A 23681-nucleotide genomic window follows, 5' to 3' on the forward strand; every position below is an offset into this window, starting at 1 on the left:
TGCTCGGCCTTGGGCTCCGTATTTTAAACTTGCGGGTCCTGGGCTGCGTGACCCAGTTCCTTTATTCTACAGACTCTCGTCCGTGCTTAAACTCACCGTTCCAATCCAAATTAGCGGGGCGTTTGGACAAATTCACGAGATTGTCGAGTCCGATGTCTCTGCCGGATGTCGTGCAGCCAATTTCACTTCTGAGGGTGTTGGTGTTGTGTTACAAGCGCAAGCTACTTTACTTATGTGAGCCTAACCCAACTGTGAAAAACACTAGTACCCACAACCTGAGGCTGTTGTGTTACTTGAGGTAATGCATAGAACGTTCCAACATACTGCAATGAACATTAACAGGTTTTTTTTTCTCCTAATGATGTGATATACTTTCTTGTTCCGCACTGGAACACATACGTGTATGGCAGACTGGAACTACTTTTGTTCAGTGGTTAGCAGATGATACTGAGTACCTTCCCCTTTGGAAGGTCAATTTGATTGAAAACATTTGCTGAATTACCTTGCTTAAAGGGAAGAACCACGACTACAACTGCAGGACCTTAAGCTGTTCCTAAAAAGTGGATATTCTCATCAATAAGGAGGGATGTGTGTGTGTCCACAAACCTCATATTGAAAAGCAGGGAGCTGCCTTCGTTTTTAACTGGTTAATAGGAACAAATTACAGACTTTTGCAGTTCTAGAATGTTAGCAGGCTATGAATGTACTGCCACTAACAGGGCAGGGTTTGATTTACTGTTTTGTAGTTCAAAGAAACATCTCAACTTGTTTAGAAAGATGACAAAGCAAGCTAGTAGTAGTGTTGAAATGTGGGTGATAGGTCAGTGTTCCAAATAACCCAGAATAACCTCCCCCCACCCATAGACCTGCAGAATAATATAGCTAGACTAGATGAAGTGTTTCCAGTGCTATATTTTATTAGAACAATGACTTTTGTTGTTTTTCTGAGATAAGGTCTCCCTGTATAGCTCAGACTGCTCTCCTCCTAGTGTTAACAGATCTTACAGGCATACGCAACCATGCCTGGTTTAGACACAATGATATTTGTGATGCATTTTTTGACTATAGGGATTCAGTAATTTGCTACAAGATGCAAAGTTAGCCAGTGTGATCTTAGAATTTGTGTCTCCTTAATTCCATTTATTAATCATTTATTCATACAAGATGCACAGGGACACTAGAGAAAAAAGCATACAGTGAACACTTGCTTAAGGAAGTTTCCTACCTCGGGAAGGAGGCAGCCCTTGATGGAAAGATAGTTCAATGTTAGCATAATTATAGGGACATCTAGTTCCATCATTCGACCAATGACACTTCCCTCTGCTCCCCCAAAAAGCATAGCTTAAGTTTTAGAAATTCAATCTGATAATGTTTTCATCAAAATTTAAATCATTAAAAACCAGACTTTCAAAAATGTCAAGCAATCAAGATTCACATCGATCTCATAGGCAGCTACAAGGGACTCAGGGACTGTGAACCGTGTGTTGAAAGGAGGTTCCTCTCAGGATCTTTATTTGTCTCCTGAACTTCGTCTTAGCCACTCTTTTCTCTATTTACCTTAGCTTCTAGGAACAACAGGGCTGACTGATTGGCAAGAATCCTCATGAGCAGGTGACCTCTCAGGACAGATCACCCTCCATGTCTACAATGAGCACAATTATCTATGGTGACAAGGTTGTACCCCAGAGTGGGAACACTCATGGGAACCAGATTGTCCCACTTAGGTGATGACAGTGACAACTTTCTACAACCTTACTGTGGAACCAGAGCTGAGATAACCAAACACTGGCACAACCAAGATCAACTGTTCTGTCAGCTAGTCACAAACCTATTTCTGCCTTCATATCTCTTGCATAAAACTGTAGTGTTCCTGTTAGTCCCTGGAAGACAGGCTTGCAGTCACCGAACCCATTTATCAGGTCTTCCCAGCATGCCGCACTGATTAAACCTACTTTCTGTGACCCTTCACTCCACTCATTGCTTTGGATGGCATATTAGAATAGGTGGCCATAGTTCTAATGTTGGGACTCTGAGCCAGGTCTTTTTTGCCTAAAGCCCAGGGAACAGTGTCTCTTATCATTGTCTATTTTAATGAGGACATTTTATCTTGAAGATGTTATGGTTCCTAACGTCTCTTTCTGTCTGATTGTCATGCTTGAGCAAGGGAGAAAGCAACAGTTTATTTTCCTTTTTAAAAATAAAATAAAAATTTAAAACAAAACCCAGATAATTCTCTTTTCCTATGCACAGAACCAAATCTCACCACCTGTCTTCTATGATAGTTGATTTTCTTTGTAAACTTGATTAAGTCACAGAAGCTATTTATTTGATGAAACATTTTAGGTGTTTCTGCAAAATAATTTCTTAAATGGAAATGACATTTGCATCTGTTGGTTTTTTTAAATGTATTTTTACGTGTGGGTGTTTTCCCTGCATGTATGCCCATGAACCATGTGAAAGCCTGATACCTAAAGAGTTCAAGAGAAGGACTCAGAGCCTCTGAGATTGGAATTACAGACAGTTGACTGCTTCCGTGTAGGTGTTGGGCATCGAACCCTGGTCCTCTGGAAGAGCAGCCAGTACTCTTAACTGATGAACCATCTCTCTATCCCCAGTTAGTTCGTTTTGAATAAAACATACAAAACTCCTTGTCCAAGTGGTTGAAGGTCTTAAGAAGGAAAAGGTTGTGGTGGGTGTCCTGAGGAAATCACAGTTCTGCCTCCAGGTATCTATCTGCCTTTGGACTTGAGCTACAGCACCAATCCTCATAGGACTCCAAGCTGCTGGTCTACACTGGAGATCTCAGTTTGTTAGGCTACACAGCTGTGTGATCCGGTTCCTCAGAATGCATCCATGTTAGCAGCCATGTAACTTTAAATAAATCACCTCACTTCTTAAAAAAAACCTTTCATGAATAAACACCATGATACTCTGTGTCATATGAAAATGAGTACAATTGACCACTGTGGCCACTGTCAGGAGGTAAAGAGTCAGTCTGTCTCTTTTTCTCTGCTCCTGCTCCTCACACCCATCTCTCCTTTGACCTCGTAACCTATTACCTACATTTGAGTGCCCCAAGACTTTGGAAGCTGATAGATCTTAAACATTTGCTGAATGAGTAAAAAAGTAAATAAATTCCTGGAATATTTCTGGGCTTTTCTCTCCACCTCTTGTGTCCTGCCCTTTTACCTATTAAAATTTCTTTTTAAAGTACGGTGGTGAGTTTAGAATGGAAAGATGAAACAATAGAGAGGAATCTAGAGAGAATGGAGAGGAAGCCATTACATCATACTTGTTTGTTTGTTTTGAGGCCTCATCTATATAGCCCAGGGTGGTCTCAAACTCATGGCAATCCTCCTGCCTCTGCCTCCTGAGTACTGGGATTGAAGGCTTGAACCACCATAGTACCATAACACCATGTTCAGCAGAGCCAATGCCAAAACACCACGGTTTTGTGAGTGGACTTAGTGTAAAACACAAGATGATAACAATGAACAAAATGGTCACATACTGATGTTGTTGTTTTGTGATATTCTTACTTTTGGTGCATGCTTTAAAACTTACATAATGCAAAGTTAAAATGAGAATGGCCATTAGTGACTCTTGAATATTTTCCTTCCTTTCAATTAGACTGAATTTAAACTATCCCAAGTAATCTTTGCTTGCCAGAAAACAAATTGAGCTTTTCAGTGGATAAGGATCTGGAGATGGGGAGAGATAGCCACCCCTGTTCTTTGCATAGGGAGAAACCTGCATGGTCCAGCAGGCAAAAATTCAGTATTTGTGACAGTGTTCAACATTTACCCTGTGGACACTGAAGTGGTTTCAGTGCTTACAATGATTTCTTTGAAGCATTAACAAACCTCAGGTACTGTGTGAACTGAGGATGCAAGATGATGCAGTTGCTACAGTGAAAGCCATGTTCTTAAGCCACGAGGCACCATACAGATGGTGTGGGGTGCTTGCCCAAGACAATGATATCCTGTGAAGTAGTACTGTATGTGTGGTGAGAATTTTGTGTTGTTTTGTTTTTTAATACCAGGTCTGGTATGTGAATATGTTTTGTTTTGATCCCAGGTATGGGACATGGGGCTGCTTCCATAGCAGCTGACTGTGATTTGTCTCATGCTCTGGCAGGGGTGTGACTCTGCCAGCTAAAAATAGTTTACATTTGGAATTCTGGGGACTCTTGAGAGAGTATAAAAGTGCCAGAGAGCCAGAGGCTGTGGAGGCTGCTGCCCCACTGCTGCTGGTGCTGGGTCCTGTTGCTTTGTGGAGGCTGCTGCTCCCCTGCTGCTGTGAGCAAAGAGATGAGAAGAAGAGATTGGATATCCTGATGACAAAGCTTGGACTTGCCCCCAAGGAATTTGATGCCCTTTATCAGCAGGAAGTATTCTAAAGAGATCTACGCCCCCTTTCCCTCTAACTTTCTCCCTCACTCACCTAGTATTACTGGGTTGGAAGGGATTGGGGTGAAGAAGGATGGTAGGTAATCCACGAAAGTAGCCAACAGTACGGCTACATTTGTAAGACAAATTAAGTAAAAGAACAGAAGGATGAGGAAGGTCACACCCATGATCAAAAGACTGTCTACACACAGCAACATGGTAGAACATATTTAATTGGCATCCATGAACTCAGCAAATTTGGAACCCATACATGTAGACAATTTTATACCATCAGGAAAAATCAATATGCTGCCACCTAGCTGTATCCCTATTTCTCCAAGTGTGTGACACTTACAGAGGGACTCATTGATAGGAGTGTGGGTGGCTCTGTTGTTGAGGAGCAGGCAGTGTCAGCATTAGCTGAACCTGATAGGAACTGCCCTTTGAACTTTGTCCAATAAATGCCTCAGCTGCCTTTTGCTGGCTCTGCTCCCACTGAGGTGCCAACTCTAAACAACCAAGCAGTTTAATGGATTTACATAGAAGCTTGCACCAAAAGCCCACTGTGGAAGACACCACAGAAAGTTCTGTGCTCGACTAAAATAAAAGTGCAGACCTAACAGCCAGTGACCGACTCCCTACAAGATGGAGATTTTAAAGTGTCTGGAGATGGCTTCGAAGAGGACTTATTATCACCCCTTGCTCCAAGGGGGTGGGGTGTAACAAGGCCACTCAGTGCTATTCAACCTTGAACTCTACCTGCTCAGGTTCCTAGGATGCTGTGACAAAGGGATTTCTCCTACACACCAGTATCTGAAGGGAGACAAAGCTGAAGTAATGCTTCTTATAGGAAGTGAGGCCTGATCTGGCTGTGAATACTTCCACTAACAGAACACAGGAGAATCTGGGGGACTAGGAATGGTTTTAGAGGCAGTAGACAGGGATTCCTGTCACTTGTAAGTAGCTGCTTGTCCCCTCATAGGCTGTTGTCATCGCTGCCATCTGAAGGCATACTTTGAGTGGCTGACTGCCCTTGATATGTGGGCTATGATTATTGGAATGACTCTGACCAATGCTCCGTACTGGGGCTTCCGGGGACTCTGCATTTTTCTACTAGTCAGACACTTTCTTTTTCTTCTTTCTTTCTTTCTCTCTTTCTTTCTTTCTTTCTTTCCTTTTTTTTTTTTTTTTTGAGGGGAGGAGGTGGGTGGATTTCGAGACAAGGTTTCTCTGTGTAGTTCTGGCTGTCCTGGAACTCACTCTGTAGGCCAGGATGGCCTCGAACTCAGAAATCTACCTGCCTCTGCCTCCCAAGTGTTGGGATTAAAGGCGTGCGCTACCACTGCCCGGCTCAGACCCTTTCTTAATTTCAAGAAGTAACATACCTGGAAATAATATTTAGACATTGTTAAAACGTGTGAAACATCAGCGAAGATTTACAAGTACGGTTTTACTTGTCAACCTGCACACTGGTTACTTGGTGGACTTTGGCAATCATGAGAAGCATACGCAGCTGGAAGGACCATGTCCCAGGCTGAGCTTTTAGAGGGAAGAGACAAGGCATGGTTTATTGTCAGTTTCCAACCTACTTCTAGCCCATAATATGTGCGCAGTTCGTGGATGAACTGTGAAAAATCCCAGTCCGGGGAAGGCCGGGCTTCGTGTTCTGGTTAATGGCTGGTTTGTGAACATGTGGTGTGACCAAGCAGCTCGGCTTGCCTTTGAACATTCTTTTTGCTAGCACAGGAGGATCACCCTCCTTGGAGCGCAGCCCGGGAGGAAGCAAGAGTTGCAAGAGGCAGGAGGAGGTAGCAGCGGCTCCCATTGGCCCAGCGCGCGCCCCTCCTCTCAGGGCGGCCCAGAAAAGGTGCCCGGGGCTGCCCCAGACATCGGAGGCGCAGGATTCCTTGAGAAAATGGCTGAATATCTGAGGCTGCCCCACTCCCTGGCGATGATTCGCCTCTGCAATCCGCCAGTCAATTCCATCAGGTAACGCGGTGTTAGTGGGACAGCGGGTGTGGCAGGTCTGGGTGGGCTTGTCTCAGCGGGAAGGATGGGCCAATGAGCAGCTGACTCCAGCCTTCCGTCCGTCCGCTGTTTGACCTCACCGCGCGCTCACGTCTGGTTCTGGCGAGTCAGGAACCTAAAGAGGTGAGGCTGGTGTAGCAAGTGTCTGTTTGAACCCCCTTCCTTCAACCCTCCTGCCGGCTTGCAACCCCATGAAGTCAAAAGCTATACTTAGCTGACCCGTAGAAGAGCAGAGTTTGGTTCCCGAGCGTGTCAACTCTCCCTGTTAGAGGAGGCCTACTGAACAGTATTTTCTGAAAAGCTGAAGTTTCGTTTACTTCACCTGCAATGCCCTCCTGTGCAATGCACTTAGCACATTACTATTAAAAATCAGATCTGTTGTCTTTTTGAAAAATGATGTTCATTTACCCTGTTCGCTCCCTATCACCGGCAAATCGAGTATAATTCTATATTAACCTCCGGAGGAGTCACCCATACATTGCAGAAGTGATGGACAGGATTGTGATAGATACTGTATAATTTTACTGGTGAGACCTTGCTAAAACCCTTTTCCTAGGTGAGACCTTACAGCTTAAAAGACAAACCTAGGTGCTGTTCCAGCCCTGTTCACTCTACAGGGGACCAATGCAATGGGTTTAGGCTTACTTTCAGAACAGGGTGGTGCAGGGGTAGGGGGCACCAGCATGAGTGACTTTAGAGCTGCCACATTGGAAGGCCCTCCACAGCAAAGATCGTGACTCCCCATGGCTGTTAAGAGCCCCCTCCTCCAATCCTTCCCCACCTCTATCCTCCAGTCCTTCCCAGAGGCCCGAGGGTACAATTAGGACAAAGAGGGGTGGCTGGATAGTCAGACCGTGTTCTGGTCCCATCCTTCCATGAAAGTCATCCATCAACAAGCCCAGCATTGATCTTTGGCAAACAGGCTGAGTCAAACTTGCAGCAGTTTGGCTGGGAGAATAGTCCTATACAACGGATGAGAGCAACTAACCATTCACCTGAGAGAGGGCATCTGTGACAGGCCAAATAAACAATTCCACCCAAGCCTAGCTCAGTAGATTAGTGACTTTATTGAGATTAGTTACCAGAATATAATTGCTTCCAAAACAACGGAACCCCTGGAAAGCCCAACAAGATGACTCATGGGGAGCGCCCTCCTCACAATTGCTTCTGCTCCTGTATCCTTGGGGAGGGGTCTTATGAATCTTGCAAGTTTCTGAGCTTCTTGAGCATTGTAAACATCAGTGTTTAGCTTCCAGAGCCCTGTCAGTCTCTTTAGGTCCCCCAGTCTTAGCCCTTCGCTTCCTTCAGGAGGGAATGCTTCAATCCCAAGGCAATAGCTGCACAACAGCAGAATAAATAAGTGTCGCACACATGCACGCTCACATGCACACACGCATGCATCCACGCACCTCTTTTTTTTTTCTTGTATAAAAACTATTAACAAGCATTTCCATTTCCTGGGATATTATAAACAGTCTAGAAATTAATATATTTTATATGTAGAATGAGGCTTTTGCATTAGAGACTTGAACATTATGAGGAATTTGGAATTCTGGGAGGGATGGAAAGTCTTAGAACCAGTCTCCCACACATACATGTGATGAGGAGCAAATGCATGTGAGTTTTGGACTTCTAAGTATTATGTAATGCTTTTAAATCTATTTCACGATCAGATTGGGTTTCCAAGTAGCCAGTGGAAAGGGAGAGGTTCTCTTTGCTTTTCTCCAGGTTAAAGGGAGAAGAGACTGGGGGATGGCAACCACCGTACACAAGGGCAAGCGCCAGCCGGCTGTATCCCCTGAGGTTTGGACTCTTAGTTGCTAGTCTTAGCCAAATGCTCTTTCTATAAGTTGGTTCTTTGAGGATCTTTCTCCCTGTGGGTAAAGATCAGGGAGTTTTGTCCCTTGACAGCTAATTCACTAAAAGTACAGATAACCCACTTAAGAAAATGCTTTTCTCTCCTCCCTCCCTCCCTCCCTCCCTTCTTCCCTCCCTCCCTCCCTCCCTCGCTCCTCAGCCTTTTTCTATTTTTGATTGTTTGTTTGAAATTACATCTTCCTAGCTAGGTGAGATAAGCTAATTGAAATGATTTGGGGTTTTTCCAAAGAAATAGTTCAGGCCCATTCAATGCTAGATTAGCCACACTTGCCTGTCTTCACATGTGTGTTAGCCCACATGTGTGTTAGCCCGTGTCTAAGTGTGCAGTGTAGAAGAGCTCTGGCCTCTGAAAACAATGACCACGGCTTTTTTTCTTCTGTAATTCACATAGTAAGAAACCTTATGTTTTATGTTAGAACTGAAGACACACTCTCATAACTGAAAACTTTTTTTTTTAACCAAACTTACCCCTAGAGGTTTCTTTGGCATATTTTCTTACGTTTCTGTTTTTGAAAAAAAAAAATACTGATTGTTTTTAGATGAGGCTTAATTTGATAAAGCTAAGGTTTAAAAAATAAACAATGGTTGAAAATGAAAATCCAGTAGTGGTCAAAGAAGCTGAAGGACACATGGGCACTCAGGAAATGTCTCCTCTCTCTGTGGCCCCCACACAGTGGGCACTCGTCTCCTTGCTGTGTCCTCTCTTCCGGGCAGTGTGGAGATGATGACACACTTGTCCTGGCTGCTGGGGTCTTTCCTCCCCTCCTATGGTTCCTCCTGAATCACCTGAATCTTTAAAGCTGGAGCATTCCTCAGGCAACACAGGAGACGCTTGACCCTGTGGCTCAGAATTACCTTTCCCCTAGTTACCTTTCTCCCCTTAACCTTAGAGAAAACCAAACACAGCTATTTTCCTTTTACAGATTTTCCGATTTATGAACTTTCCTCCAAATTACTACAAACCTAAAGAAGAGAGGCTAGGTAAAATGGGAAGAACCAATACCCCACCCTAATGGTGTCCACAGAAGTTGTTTTGCCTCAGTTGGGGTCATACGTAATCCAGGAGGACAAATAGCCATCCCTCTGGCTTTCATGGCTGCCATTCAGCCAACCCTGGGTGAGGAACTGGTCACATCCACCATGGAAGGTTCCCTAAGGAACACATAGATTATTTTTCCCTTGCAAATAGTTTTTGAGTAGTGAAGTCTAACACATATTTACATAGTGTTTCCAGGTTATGGGCTATTTTAAGTTGTCTCAAGATGATGTGTGTACATTGGAGTACTATCTCATTTCCTATTAGGGACTTCACTATATGAGGATTTAGGTGCCTTGGGGAAGCCTATTTCCCACAGATGCAGAGGGAAATGCATATGCTCTGTGGATTTGTAAGTATTATGTACAGTTCTCAAGCTGTGTCACGATACAGTTGCTAATTAACCAGTCAAAAGCAAGGGTGTTTATTTCAAGGGTGAAAAGTACCCTAATCAGGAGAAAGAAAACACTTATAAAGGTGCTTACTGGGGTAATCTGGAGTTTTACCGGAGAAACAGTTTGAGTTCCTCATTGAGTTTAGCTAGATACGTTTGCTTGAGTTTGGATGGGTGTTGGCCAAGTGTAGGTTTAGCACATAGTTGGTGACCAGGCCTGGTCCTGGAAACAGTGGATTACAGAGGGGTGTGTGTGTGTGTGTGTTCCCTAGAGCAGCCATCCTTTCTCTTTATTTCTAGTTTTTGAGCTTCTAGTTTTCAATGTTACCAAAACCATCCATGAAAAGGGATGTGTGGCTGGGATGGAAAAAGCCAGTCTCTCCTCATGCCACCGAGTGAGGTGATTTTAGTTGAGGCCAATCTTTCATTATTGTCTGAAGGTTTGTTGGTGTTGTTTGCTTTGGTTTTTTGAAACAAGATTTCACCTTGTAATGCAGGCTGGCCTTGAACTTGTGACAATCCTCTTACCTCAAGCATCCAAGTGCTGGGATTACAGATGTTAGCCACCACTGGCTGCCATTCTTTACTCAGAAGGAAAATACAGTGATGTTCCAAATCCCTGGGTCTCCTATCTGTCATTCAGCCAAAACAGATTTGTTTAAAAAAATGTAACTACACACAGGGTGCTTGAGGCCTGATAGACACAGAGGCTTTCCATCTCTTTCTGTACAATCACTTTTCCTAGGAAACCTTCTGAGAAATCTGAGTAGTCCAGGGCCATAGGCTTCACGCGCTGATCCTCGCCTCTGTCACAGGCCTCCACAGGTGGGGATTTTCATAGTCTAGAGTGGTCGTAGAAGGGTGCCCACAGCCGTCGCATGTGTCTTGTAATGTGGCTCGGTTCAAGATCTGTTTTCCTGATCAGATTTCATTTCTAATTAAGCAATCAAAAGCAATAGGTTAAAAGATATAAAGTATCTAGGGAAAAGGTAGTTGTCATGCAAAGGGAAAGCGGCTCCTTTGTTCCTGAAGGACTTCCTTGTTTTGTTTTAAGGTGGTTCTCACCAATTTACCAAGGGGCAGTTTGTTCACCAAGTGAATATGTTCTCAGTTTTTCCTCTATTTTAATGTTTTGTTTTTATTTTAATTTTGTAATGGGAAGTTATCTTTCTAGCTTATTGAGTCTTTTCTCTTTTTCTTCTTTTCTCTTTTTTTTCCTTTTCCTTTTCTTTTCTTAAAGACAAGGCCACAGTATGTAGCCCTGGCCAGCCTTGAGCCCACAGAGACCCACTAGTTTTGCATCCCAAGTGCTGAGATTAAAGGTGAGAGCCACCATGACTGCCCACTGAGCTACTGTTTGAATAATTCTTCTTCTCTCTCCCCAAAACTATTATAAATCCTTAACCAAATTTGTCTTAATTTGTCAAATTCGTCAATTTGTCTTATCCAATTTTTTTTCGGTCACAGTCTAGGGTCTCTGAAGAAGGTATTCCTACAGCTTTCCCTGAGCACCACCCTTCCCATTTCTAGAACAGCCGCCCTGTGTAAGAGACTGCATTTTACCTGAGCTACAGACACACATACACAAAAGCACAGCTGAAAATAATGCTTCTTGAACTCAAAACCTAACCTCATCTGTTTGGAGTCTTTTATTTTCTTATTTGTTAATTTCTTTTTGAAAATTACACAAATTTGATTTAATAAACTCTAGATTGTTCCTGCTTGTTTTGTTTTAGTTTGTTTTTGTTTTAATAATTCCAAAGGTGGGAAGGGCTCATGTAGTAAAGCAGACCATGGGTCACACATGTTTTCCTAGCATCCATTCTCCTGCCTGAGAGAGACACTTAGGTATCCCTCATCCGGCCCAGTCAGCCTGTTATTTGTAGTCATGTTTCTTCTTTTCTGTTTATGAGTTTTCAAAATGACCAAAAATGTGTATAAAAGAGGAGAGGATGGTTGCCATGTGAATTCCTAGCCTTCTCCTCAGTGGCTTCCAGGAGAGGAAAATCCAGATGAAGACAGTTTGGCTGTGGGGTCCATAACTACCATTTACCCACAGAGAGAAGATAGTGTTCTGTCCACAACAGCTGAGTTCCCAATGAGGATGTGGCCTTTTGCTTTTGTCATTATTCCCTAAACAGTGCGCTTCGAGCTGTGTGGTGTGCATATTTGATGGTTTATCATAAGTAGTTTGGGAATGAAGATTTGTATGGCGAGTGTGAGAGTGCTGCAGTATTTTATCTGCCAGACTTAATGTGTGAGGGGTTTTGTTAGGCTGGGGGCATGGTTTCCCGGAAGCCATTCTACCCAGATACTGAAGGACAACTCCTCAGCCTTTTGGACTTCTCGGTATTTTGTAATGGCTCAGATTCTGTTTATTCCATTTCCTATTAATAAGTCAGGAGTGGGAGGTTTTGTTTAATTGTGTGTAGGTAAAAAGTAACTGGGTGAAAGGTAATTATCACTCATAAGGGCAGGTATCTACTGTAGTCTGAGGATCTTTGACTTGTTAACCATAGCACCTCTTCGGTAACTGTTTGGTTTTTCCACACCAGAAGGAAGATTCTGCCCAGAATACATAGGATTCCAAGCAAAACTTGTTGGAACTTGCTGCTGTCTTCCTTGCAGCTGACAGCCCATAATTTTCTAGGTTCCGTCCTTCATCATCCTAATCCACTTGGCAAATTCTCTCTTTCTCTTGTGACTAACTCTCCTGAATGGGATCACTGTGTCTTCCCTACTTCTTGAATGGAGACAGACCTGGAGGATGTCCCCTTGGCTCGAGTTCCTGTTCCTCTGGGACAGTTATCCTCCTATGGGCTGGCTGTATTTTCTGTACCCCCTCATATATTGAACCTGGGTAAAGCATCTACTGGGGGCCTTGCTCAACCTTTCTTTGCCCTTGCCTTTCCCTCCTAAATTAACTAGAGTGGAATTTGGCTTCCACAGACAGAAACCTTTCAAAGACAGTGAATTAAAGAAGGACTAGTAACTTCTCTCACTGCAGTCCAGAGTAGATGCTGCTCCACAACCCCAGTGTGTCTGCCTTGCCGTTCTCCGTACATATCTTCTACCTCTTGGTACAAGAAGAATATTATCGTCCAGCCATGTATTCTTGCCAGGAGTATGAAGGAAAGAAAAGTAGGAAATCATGTCCACTGTTTTCCAGAAATCTTCCTTAATGTTGCATGTATCAGAGAACTTAGTACCTAGGGCCGACTGTACTGCAAAGCATGATGGGAAATGTAGTCTTTGTTTTGGGCCACCATGAATCCAGCTAAGAAGCAGGCATTAGAAGAGGGAGAGGGAGAATGGATGTTTGAAATAACTAGCAGCCCTGCCATGTGTCATAGACAGGCTCACCTTTATCTTTTCTGTTTTACAAGCATGAGAAATTGAAGGAAAATTCGTCCCTTCCAAACTTCTGTGCTGCCTGCCTTCTTTGTACATTTACCGCCACACTCAGACCGTAGCTTTGCATGGTGGTTGGCAATAGCTGTCAGGTAACTCTATACTTACGGTATCATGTATAATACTTTTAGAACTGGTTACTAACTTTTCATGATCAAAATTAGAGCACAAGGGAGGAAAATAATATTGCTTTTTAAAGTGGATTCATTGTATCAGCCTGGCTCCTAATTGATAGTAGACATTTTATTTCTTGAACAAATAGTGAAAATTCTGTGGTAAGAATCTGTATTTTTTTTTTTATCCACCATAACTGTTCAGTGGTTCGTTAATTAAGAAATAATATGGTAGAAATTTAATTTTAACTAATTTGCTTTATGGAATTTTATTTTCTTTTAGTCCAACTGTAATCACGGAAGTAAGGAATGGACTCCAGAAAGCTGGATTGGACCACACGGTTAGAGGCATTGTGATCTGTGGAGCAAATCACAACTTCTGTGCAGGTGACTGAGCATCTAGATCTCTCATTATCTCTAGAACTATACCCAGACTTCACCCAGCAGTACATCGGCTGTCCCTGGGCAGTAGTCCTGTCCTCAGCACTTAGAAGGCTAAGTGAGGAGAGTCATGAGTTTGAGGCTAGCCTGGGCTATATAATGAGTTCTAGGCAAGTTCAGGTTACACAGTGAGATGGAAGGGAAGAAGGGCCACAAAATAACATCCGACATGACACAGTCATTGTAATCACACACTCTCAGCCGTTACAGCCACCGGTACTGGGCCTGCACAAGACTGATCCTATCCTTAGACAGTTATGGGGGGAGGGGCACTTGGGCCCTACCTCTCCCTGCTGAACTATTGGCGGCTGGTAGATGCTGGGAGAGGGGTACTCATGTCTTCCATTGTATACTCGCAGCTAGCCACCAGCTTCCAATGGATAATTCCAAGCCTGTGGTAATGCAGATGGCTCTGGCTAAACTAATGGAAGCAAAACACAAAGGCATGAATGTGAGAAAGGGATTTTGTGGAGAATAGGTGTTGGCAGGGGTGGGCGAGATGAAAGAGAGGCTGAGGGTGTATGAAATTGTCAAACAACAATTTTTTTCGTTTTTTTAAAGTTGAAAAACAAAACAAACAGGTAACATCGAAGATGTGAGAAATATGAATTAGGAAAAAATATATTTACTGAAAGTGACTCAAAGAGAAGCGAACCCCAAGCAGTTGTGTAAGCATTAAAGAAAAGGACTCAGAGCTGCGTGTGCTGGCACAGGCCTGTGAGCTCAGGACATGGAGGATCCCTGAACTGTCCAATGAATTCCCCACAGCCTGAGCTACATACCAACTCTAATAAGTCAGACATAAATAAAATAAAATAAAATAAAATAAAATAAAATAAAATAAAATAAAATAATCAATTGGTAATCAGAAAACCCACAAAATAAATTCTAGACCCAGGTGGCGTCATAGTCAAACTCTCCTACAAATTAAAAAATACTTCTCCAACTTTACCAGAAGATTGTAGGAAGGAGAGAGATGAGGCCTGGAATCTTCTCTAATCAGTGTCCTGAGGCTACTGTAACAAGTTTTCATAAGCTATTATATACTATATTTAATTTAATTGCTATGTCTCAACCAACCAGTTACTAACTCAGAACTTTAAATTTCTTACTGGTAATTCAGACAATCATACTATGTAAGCCAGTTGATAGGAACCCTAAAGGACATGGGGTGTGGGGCCGTGCGGCTCATAGCCTGGTGTAGTCACATGATGGGGATGAAGAGGGGAAAGGGGTGAAGCAGGTAAAAGTTGAACACAAAATTACTTTTTAGTTCAACCGTTTTGCAGTCCTGGAGACTAAACCAGGGCCTTTTGCATGCCATGCTGACGCTCTGAGCCGCTACACTGACAGCCCTGAAATAGTTCATCTTTAAATTTATACCAAGCTTACTGCTGTCAAGGAATACATGATGCCCTATGGAGACACTATAGAATTACCTATTCTGTCACATAAAGACACACACAAAGGCTTTACAGTGTGTTCTCCTTGTTAGAAATGCATACTCAACTTCAGGTTAGTCAAGATAGGTATTGAGACAAAAAAAAGTAACTTGCACGTGCAGAGCGTAAGTCTGTTTGCATGTGCATGGGAGGACTAAGCTCTCACCAAAGTCTTATCTCTGTGTGGTGGTCTCTAGGTGGTCCTTCGTGGTGGCTGTTGTACAAATTTGTCATTTTTATAATTCCCCCATCATTTTTATAATCCAGAAAGACAAGCCATGTTAATCTTCTTACTCATAAGAAATCTATCAGGGGCTGAAGAAATGGCTCAGTGGTTAAGAGCACTGGCTGCTCTTGCAGAGGACCCAGCAAGGTTGGATTCCCGCTTACACTGAGGTGACCTGGCCACTCACCTCCATCTGTAACTCCAGTTCTAGGAGATCTAGCGCCCTCTTCTGGCCTCCACAGGCTCTGCAGGAATGTGCTCAGACATAGCACGCAGACAAAATCCCCATACCTATAAAACAAAAATAAATAAATCATTTTTAAAATGCTTTTAGAAAATCTATTAATACTAAGCTGGTTACCAACATAACTTGTAGGTAGTTTGCCTTTTACTCTGGTGTCTTACAATGTAATGGTTTGTGTTCTTAGCGAAGAAAGGATGACATTCTCCTAAAATAGGTTAGTGAACAGCAAGAGGCACTGATTCTCAAAATGATAGACTTAGTAATGGACCTAGTTCTTTTTCTGAGCTTTTAAATTTCCCCAAACTTAGGGCTTCTCTCTACAAAATGGGAACACAGAATATGGACGGTTACGTGGTTCACTGGAAAGGTTGGATTTTTCTCTCATTTCCTTCTACTTAGGGCCCAAGAACAAAGCACCTCTCAGCCCCAAGGCATCTGAGTTCTAAGACTGGCTGGGTTTTCTTGTGTTAGTGACCAAGGCTCAGTCTTTCTGAACCACTTCCCTTTGTCTCTGTGTCTTTAGGTGCTGATATCCATGGCTTTCAATCTTCCCAGGGCCTTTCATTGGGAAGCTTGGTAGATGAAATACAGAGATACCAGAAGCCGGTGGTGGCCGCCATCCAAGGTGTGGCTCTTGGAGGAGGACTAGAGCTGGCCTTGGGCTGTCACTATCGGATTGCCGACGCAAAGGTAAGAGGCTGCCAGGGGTGCAGTTAGGGTGGGCCTTGTCTTCAGTGCCAGCTCTAAGTGTGGCCTATGCCTGGGGCTGATGGCTGCTGACAGTTGATTTACTGCTGACAGTCCTGTGCATCTTGAGAGCGGGTGCTCGGTTGGTCCCTGCCCCTTCACAGTGTTCCCTGGGCCTTAGGTTCCAGAGTTGTCTGGTAGATCTTCCACTGGGACTGGACTCCACAACTCTGCATTTTGATCGGTTGTGATTTTCTAGGATGGTCTTCAGTTGTTACAAAGGGATGCTTCCTCGATGAGGGGTGAGGACTACACTCATCTGTGGGGATTAGGGCAAATATTTACTATGTAGTTAGTGATTATGCTTTCAGTAAAGTAGTGGTTGTAGGTTCCCCTCCAAGATCCCTTGTGTTAGTGACAAGGCTCATAGTCTCACTAGCCATGTAGCTGGCTAGATTTCCATTTCCAGGGATGATTTCCCTTCGGTTGAGCGGGTCTTACGTCCAATTTGAGAGCTGCTGTTTACCATGAAGGTATGGATGCTGCTACAGCACTCATGATGCTTGTTTTGGTTCATGAGCAACATAGCTGGCTTAGATGGTTGGTTGCTTCCCTCCTTTGGAAGCCTGTGTACAAGCTTTCAGATCAATTCCAGCTCCACAGCCTCTGGGACCCTGTTTCTGAAGTGCATAATGTCCCAGCAACAGGGACTTCTCATCCATCTCTGGGAGACAGCCAAAGGCAAACAAGATACTACAGTATTTTGGGAGCCTCTGGAGCCATCATGACTAACAGCTCAAACAGGGACTTCTCATGCCTGGTGTCAGGTTTTTTTGTTAAGTAAACTATGACTCTTGTGGGTAGCATTGTCAGCCCTGATGGGAAAATGCCATTTAAAACATATACGTATACGTAGATACAGATTCAGATGTGTTATATGTAATCTTAGGTAGATAGATAATAATTTGGTACTTTATGACTCTTTCAAACATCTTGACAGTATATCCTCTTCTCTCTTCTGTTTTTTTTTTAATCACCTTTCCCTTTCCTAACTAAAAATCCCCCCACTTTTACTGTTTCCCCCTGAGAATTACTTGTACCATGATGGTCCCTTCTCTGTTGAAAACTATGAAACACTTCATGAATGTGCGTGCCATCTTTGGCAGCTCCCATGCCAATCATCTCTGTATTGTTCCAGTTCGAGTGTCTGTGCTGCCCAGCCGGGCACCTGCCTTTCTATTACAGTCATTTGGCAGGCATCACATGGGTTTCATCGTGGCTTACATTCACATCCCCCAATGCTAATGATTCTGAGCATCATCTCCCACTTGTGTGCCCTCTTTGGGGTGTTGTTTATTCAGATAATCAGCCCATTATTAGTCGGTTGTCCTTTTATTGTTAAGTTGTGAATATTCTTTGTCGTGTGGAGATGGGAGACACTCTGTATCATGCCTTCCACTCCTCTGGATTTTGTCTTCACATTCTGATGCTTGCAGGAACCCTGAGAGCTGCAGAGGCTACTTTGTTATCTGTGGGTGTCATTATGGAGTCAAAGGGGAAAGTGTGCCCAAGCAAGGGTGTGTGAAAAGACACCAGTTAAAGGGGACAGCAGACACTGCCTCTCGACACTGTTGCAGATTTCAGTGAAACTGTTTCTTATGGGTAGGATGCCATGAACACACTTGCTTAACATCTCATTGTACTGTCTCCTTATGGTGGTCTTTCTGCCTTTATGTTTTGTAGGCTCGTGTTGGCCTTCCAGAAGTCACGCTGGGGCTTCTTCCTGGTGCAAGAGGAACCCAGCTTCTCCCCAGGGTCGTTGGAGTTCCTGTTGCCCTTGACTTAATTACCTCAGGTCAGTGGAAACCCCGGCTGTGGTTTGGATCAACATGTAGAACTAGGCCAGCATCTAGAAAATCTTGTCTTGGTCACTTCCTGCCCATGTGGGCTCTAAGGAGGCTACTTTAGCTTCTCCGGCTCCAAATTTTATCATCTGGAAAACAGAAACAATAATTTTCCTAAGCACTTTCCAAATATTTCCATGAGGAACCCATGTGAGATGAACCAAGGGCTCATCGACTTGGGGTCATATCACAGTTTATCTTTTTGTCTATAGACTACATGTTCATATAGGAAACATAATAGTCAGACCTGGTTTAGAAGGTTTACTGTCTGGGGCCATGGGTATAGCTTATGGTAGAGTGCTTGTCCAGTATGTGTGAAACCTGGGTTTGTCCCTTGGCATAAACCAGGTATTTATTCCAAGCAAGTGTGATTAATCGTGAGCTTGTGGGCCATCTTCCCTTTCATCGTGGGCACTGTAGCAGTGCCTACCAAAGGATGATGTAGAGTATGTACTGTACTTTATGTACTGTACTTAGACCCTTCTTCGAGTTCCCTATTTGTTAGCTCCAGCTTGCTACTGCTGTTTTCTAAGTAAGATTAAGATGAGGCTCCCACTTGCAGGTGACATGATAGTGAGTGAGCAGTTAACACAGCAAAGGTTTGAATTCTGTTATTTTAGCAAAAGGTAGTGTTAACGTGTAAGGAGTTTCTCATCATTTTAAGTTTATCTCATTCAGAAACCTTTCTAAGGTTCCCAGTCTTAATTTCCAGTACAGTAAACACTGACAGATAAAACCTATGTAAATAGTAGCTCTTTAATTTCTAAGAATATAAATGGGTGATTTTTTAAGAACTAATATTAGAGATCTATATGCTCTGATTAAAAAAAGACTGACAGAAAGCAATATGCGCATGGGCCAACATAAAAACCAACAGTCTACATGAATTAAAAATAGCTTTGTCCTCTTAAATGAGGTGTGCGGAAGGACAGTTAGAAAAGCTAGATATACTGAATCCAGATTCACTCAAACAATCAGGTTACCAATTGATTAATGACGAGTATGATTTAAAGAATAAGTATTTGAAGTGATTTCGATTTCTTCAGAGAATGCTTGGACTTCAGAGTTCTACAGAAATTTAATGCACATGAGACAGGTTATTCAGCAAAAGACAAAATAGAAATAAGCATAGAGTATGTGAGGGAATAGGAGTGGTGGGTTCTGAGTTTTCAAACCCTAAGGTTTACAGAATTAAGCCAGTGAGGAAATTCATCAGGAAGCCAAGAGTGCCCTAGAGAAAATCAGGAAGAAAAATGACTTCTTAAACAAAGAGAAGCTAAGGGAACTTGGCTCGGGCTTTGCCCGCAGCACTGTTCACAGGATGCCACTGTCTGCCTACAGCATTGATTCATGGGCTGCTGCCATTCTAGCATCACGAGAAAAGCAGCAGAAACTCTTGAGATGGACAGGTTTTGACCTGTGAAGCAAAGGCCCTGTGAACAGGGGAGACGCTGGCACAGGAGTCACATGCCTGTCTTCTTGAGTAGATGTTGTGATCTGCTTGGGGGTTGGCCCTAAAATGATAGCTCAGAGACATTCTATGAAGACATTGAAAATTTAAGCTTTAGAAAAAATCTTGAAAAAATTTGGAAAGAAACATGGCAGTGTCAAATGTGCAGGAGGTGCTCTCGGTCACTCTGGGTCTCCCTCCGGCTCAGCTTACAGCACTGTTGGCTTACAGCCTGCTAGACAGAGGTCTGGTCTACACTGCGTGTGGCCCAGGAAAGAATGCGTTTCAGCCTGGCTGAGGCTTCAGGTTGAGCATGCAGAGCCTTCTTATGTTTACTTGTTAGTAGTTTGGATCAGAACTGGGCTTTTGTAAAGGCATTATTAACCGGAAATACAGCCCAGATATTCTTTCTGTGAGATTCAAGAGCTTGTCAACAGCCAGCCCCTCCATGGACTGCTTACATTCCCCACCCTGTTGCCCCAGAGCTCTGTGTAGTGCCCAGATTTCATTTTCCATGCCTTGGTCTTTTTGCCCTGCCTAAGCAGGTTTACTTATGCTCACCCCAGTGTCTTTATACGGAGGACGTCTGACGCCACTCACCGGATGAGGAGGTTCGGAAGGCTGTTGGGGAAGCAGTGGCTGAAGAACCATGATTCCACCAAGCTTGGCTTCACTTTCCTGCCAGGGCACTGAAGGAGCAGTTGTTTAATGGCGTCTGCTTCCTCCAAAGCCTCCATAGGAAGCAGGGTTGCAAAGCTTGCCCAGTCTATAAGCTAGGTCAGAGTCACAGTGCTTGGTGACCAGAAAGGGATAAAACTCAGTCTGATTTCTCCTATGTGATTCTCACTGTACTGTGTAGGATGCCAGCTTAATCAATGTGGGTTCCCCTGTTCAGCCCTCTAGGTTTGTGTTTGTGGACTGTCTGTTTCCTTTATCAGTACAGTTCCCAGTTTGCAGTAGGTACAATGTAGAGATCCCTGCCATACTGTTGCTGTTGCTTACCTCTTCTACTGCAGTCCCAAGCCCAGCCATTTCTCACACTTCTATAGAGACACACAGGGTTATAGAGCTCTATAAGGATCTAAAGACACCACTCGTCTTTTACCGAGTACTCAGAATTAGTATGGTAAACATAATTACCTCCATTTATCAGAGGTAAAATTGGAGTCCTTGCACAGTTCCGCGTGGTTTCTCTAATAGTAAGAATTAGAGCTACTGTTTGATTCAACCACAACAGTCCAGCCTGGGCATGGTGGTGCACACCTTTAATCCCAGCACTTAGGAGTCAGAGACAAGAGGATCTCTGAGTTTGAGACCAGCCTGGTCTATGTGTGGAGTTCCTGGGCAGCCAGAGCTACATAGTGACACCCTGTCTCAACAAACAAATCACCAAGTACAGCACTCAGGTTGGTCTTAGGCATTTCACCTACCAGTTGGTATCTTCAGGAATGGCAGCCTTCCTCACTAGACAGAGCAATGCCCTAGTGTGTCCTCACACTGTTATTTGTTTTATTTCCTTTTGCTCCAGGAAGATATATTTCCACAGATGTGGCACTCAAGCTTGGAATTCTGGATGCAGTTGTGAAGTCAGATGCCATTGAAGAAGCCATCAGATTTGCTCAGAAGATTATAGGTAAACAATAATAGAAAATAGTGCAAGATTAGGAATAAGCTAAATGTGCATCTAGTAAGGAACTCCTTAGTAGCTGATGGGCATCCGTGTAGTAGAATGTAGCCAAGCCTCAGCGCTGTGATAATCTGCCATAAACTCCATGCTATATTGTATCAGCTAATGAAAACAGTGCTATTTTAAGTGGGTGTTTTGCCGATGGTGTAAAAAAACAAGGGGGTGGGGATGGGAGAGAAGGTAAGCATGCTGAGAGTGGGCACACATAACTGCTGCGTATGCCGGAAGCATTCACAGGCAGTGTAATGACTCTGGAGTGGAACTGGACGTTTGCTGAAGCTCAAAGTTTATAGTTTATTCTGCCGCACTCTGGGGATTTTATACCCTATGAGTAAATTTTCTGCTTGAAAGGTAGAATTAAAGTTGAAACAAAGGAACAAACATGTAGCGGTGGGACCTGCATGGCTCTCAGAGGCAGCAAGATCTCTGGAGCTTCTGTCTTGGGCAAGTGACTTCCGCCCTTGCCGAGCTTGCAGACCAGCAGTGTTTCTTCAAGCATGCTTTTAGTACCACCTACTGATAGATGTTTCACTGATTTTTTTTTGTTGTTGTTGTTCGGTTGCTTCCTTTTTACTTCAAGCTATGCCTTTAAAGCAACCGTAGCTGAGTGCAAAGCCAGAGTTCTGGTCCCACTAGCCTCCCTGTGAGAAAATCACAGCAGAAGCCAAACGGTTTGATAACTTCTGCGGGAAAGTCTATGGAGGCTGCAGCCTCTAACTGAGCAGGGAGAAGCTAAAAACTGCCTATGAAAATACTCACGAGGATCGTGAGTGGAGACTAGCATGTGTGCTAGTCTCCACTATGTGACTAGAAGGCTCGGGGTCACTCCAAGGCATGCCCCTGGCAGGGACCATTTTTTGAAATCTTTTTTTTATGGCCCGACTAGTTGAAGTTTCAGTGTGACAGTGGCACTCACACTACACCGATGAGGTATTGATCCTGATGAGGTATTGCTGCCTTCTAACCAGGAGTCAGCAAGTCCTGTCCGCGTGGAGGCGCCCTCCCTGAGGCACTCTGCCTCTCCGTGGCTCACTGCCTCCCAGGCTGCTGTCTGTGTCCCTGTGCTCCAGGGAGGGCTGCTTGGCTCGTGGGCACTGACCTGGCTTGTGGGCACCGATTTGCACAATTTGCTTGCAGAGAGAGCGCCCCAGGCCATTCTTGGAATCGGCCTCAGGTTCACGCTACTGATTTCTGTTCATAGCAGCCTGGCTTCCTATGGGAAGTTCTGTCCTTCCCTGGTTTCCCTGAATTCTGCTTTGAGAGTTTAGTACTTCAAAAAGAGGATAAGGACCAAGGTCTGTGGTCTAGGGTGTTTATTGATTTCGGCTTTTAAAGTTGATTCTAAACGTTAAATTCCGACGCTTATAAAACAAAACGATGGCTAGTCTCAGCAACATTATAGTTTGTCCACTTGGTGGCACCCCAATGTTGAGCCATTGTCTGCTTTAAAACTGAAGTTGCCTACAGTTCTGGCTAGGGGCAGTTCTTTGAGACTGCTTTAAAACTTTGTTGAGAAGAGTGGATGGGGTGGGTAAACTTGATTGTGGTGTACAAATGTTTCAGCAGTGAGGCTCTGCCTGAGTGATAAGTGTTGTGTTTTATATTAAAAAGAGAAGAGCAGAAGCACGGTATGGTGAGGTGAGAGGGGTGCCTCGGTCGGTCCATGCTGCGGCATCCCCTCCCCCTGCGGGACCAGCCACACGATGGGTATAGTGTAGAATAGAGTTTATTTAGGGGATGGGAAGGGGAGTTGAGAAGGGAGTAGAGAAAGGCAGACACGGGGTGGGGGGCGGGGGGCGGGGGAGGAAGAAGGTAAGGGAGAGGTGGGCCAGGAAAACATGGAGAGAGGGGGAGGGGCAAGGGGAGAGAGGGAGAAAAGGCAGAGAGGGTAAAAACCAGGCATTACCTGGCTTTTGCCAGGTAACTGTGGAGCGGATCCTAGAAGGGAAGCTAACAATAAGTACTTGGAGAGCGAAACCACAGGCTTGATTCTAATTCCAAGAAGAAAACAAAACCACAAAAATTTACATTATTTTGTACTTATGACTAGTTAGAATCAGTAAAAGTAGTTACAAAAGCCGTAAGGAGATAATGGTAAATGAAAAAATTGTTTACAAAACTTACTGTGTGGTTTTTGCTTTTATTGTGGCATGGTTTTCTGTTTGTTTGCTTGCTAGTTGGTTGTGTGGGGAGGCTCACTGGGAGCCAAACTCTGGGCTTTACATATGTGTGACAGATGTCACCAGCCCTTTCTTTCTTTCTTTCTTTCTTTCTTTCTTTCTTTCTCTCTTTCTTTCTTTCTTTCTTTTTTTAGCTTAGGTTATGTTAGCTTTCCCAAATATTTTGAATTTT

The 23681-nt window shown here is 43.8% G+C and overlaps 1 protein-coding gene and 1 non-coding gene across 2 annotated transcripts; one reads left to right on the forward strand and one right to left on the reverse strand.

The window, feature by feature from the left end:
* Positions 1 to 152: 152 nt before the first annotated feature.
* LOC114616328 (enoyl-CoA hydratase, mitochondrial-like) lies at positions 153 to 21286 on the forward strand. Its single transcript, XM_028761822.1, has 7 exons — positions 153 to 298; positions 4138 to 4390; positions 6130 to 6377; positions 13532 to 13635; positions 16125 to 16291; positions 18032 to 18143; positions 21171 to 21286. Exons 1-7 carry the CDS (start codon positions 153 to 155, stop codon positions 21284 to 21286), a joined length of 1146 nt encoding a protein of 381 aa, XP_028617655.1.
* Positions 17411 to 17516, reverse strand: LOC114616330. Its single transcript, XR_003710619.1, has one exon. It is a non-coding gene; the product is annotated as a U6 spliceosomal RNA (small nuclear RNA).
* Positions 21287 to 23681: the final 2395 nt, after the last annotated feature.

Source organism: Grammomys surdaster, unplaced genomic scaffold, assembly GCF_004785775.1.
Source record: "Grammomys surdaster isolate TR1022 unplaced genomic scaffold, NIH_TR_1.0 316875, whole genome shotgun sequence".
NCBI classification, from domain to species: Eukaryota; Metazoa; Chordata; class Mammalia; order Rodentia; family Muridae; genus Grammomys; species Grammomys surdaster.

What these genes read in the sequence shown, in the direction of transcription:
- LOC114616328 (XM_028761822.1), top strand. Translation starts at nt 153, where the DNA reads ATGTCTCTGCCGGATGTCGTGCAGCCAATTTCACTTCTGAGGGTGTTG. An exon ending in AAATCACAACTTCTGTGCAG is followed by an intron (nt 13,636 to 16,124) that starts GTGACTGAGCAT and finishes CTGTGTCTTTAG; the next exon opens with GTGCTGATATCCATGGCTTT. An exon ending in CCTTGACTTAATTACCTCAG is followed by an intron (nt 18,144 to 21,170) that starts GTCAGTGGAAAC and finishes CTTTTGCTCCAG; the next exon opens with GAAGATATATTTCCACAGAT.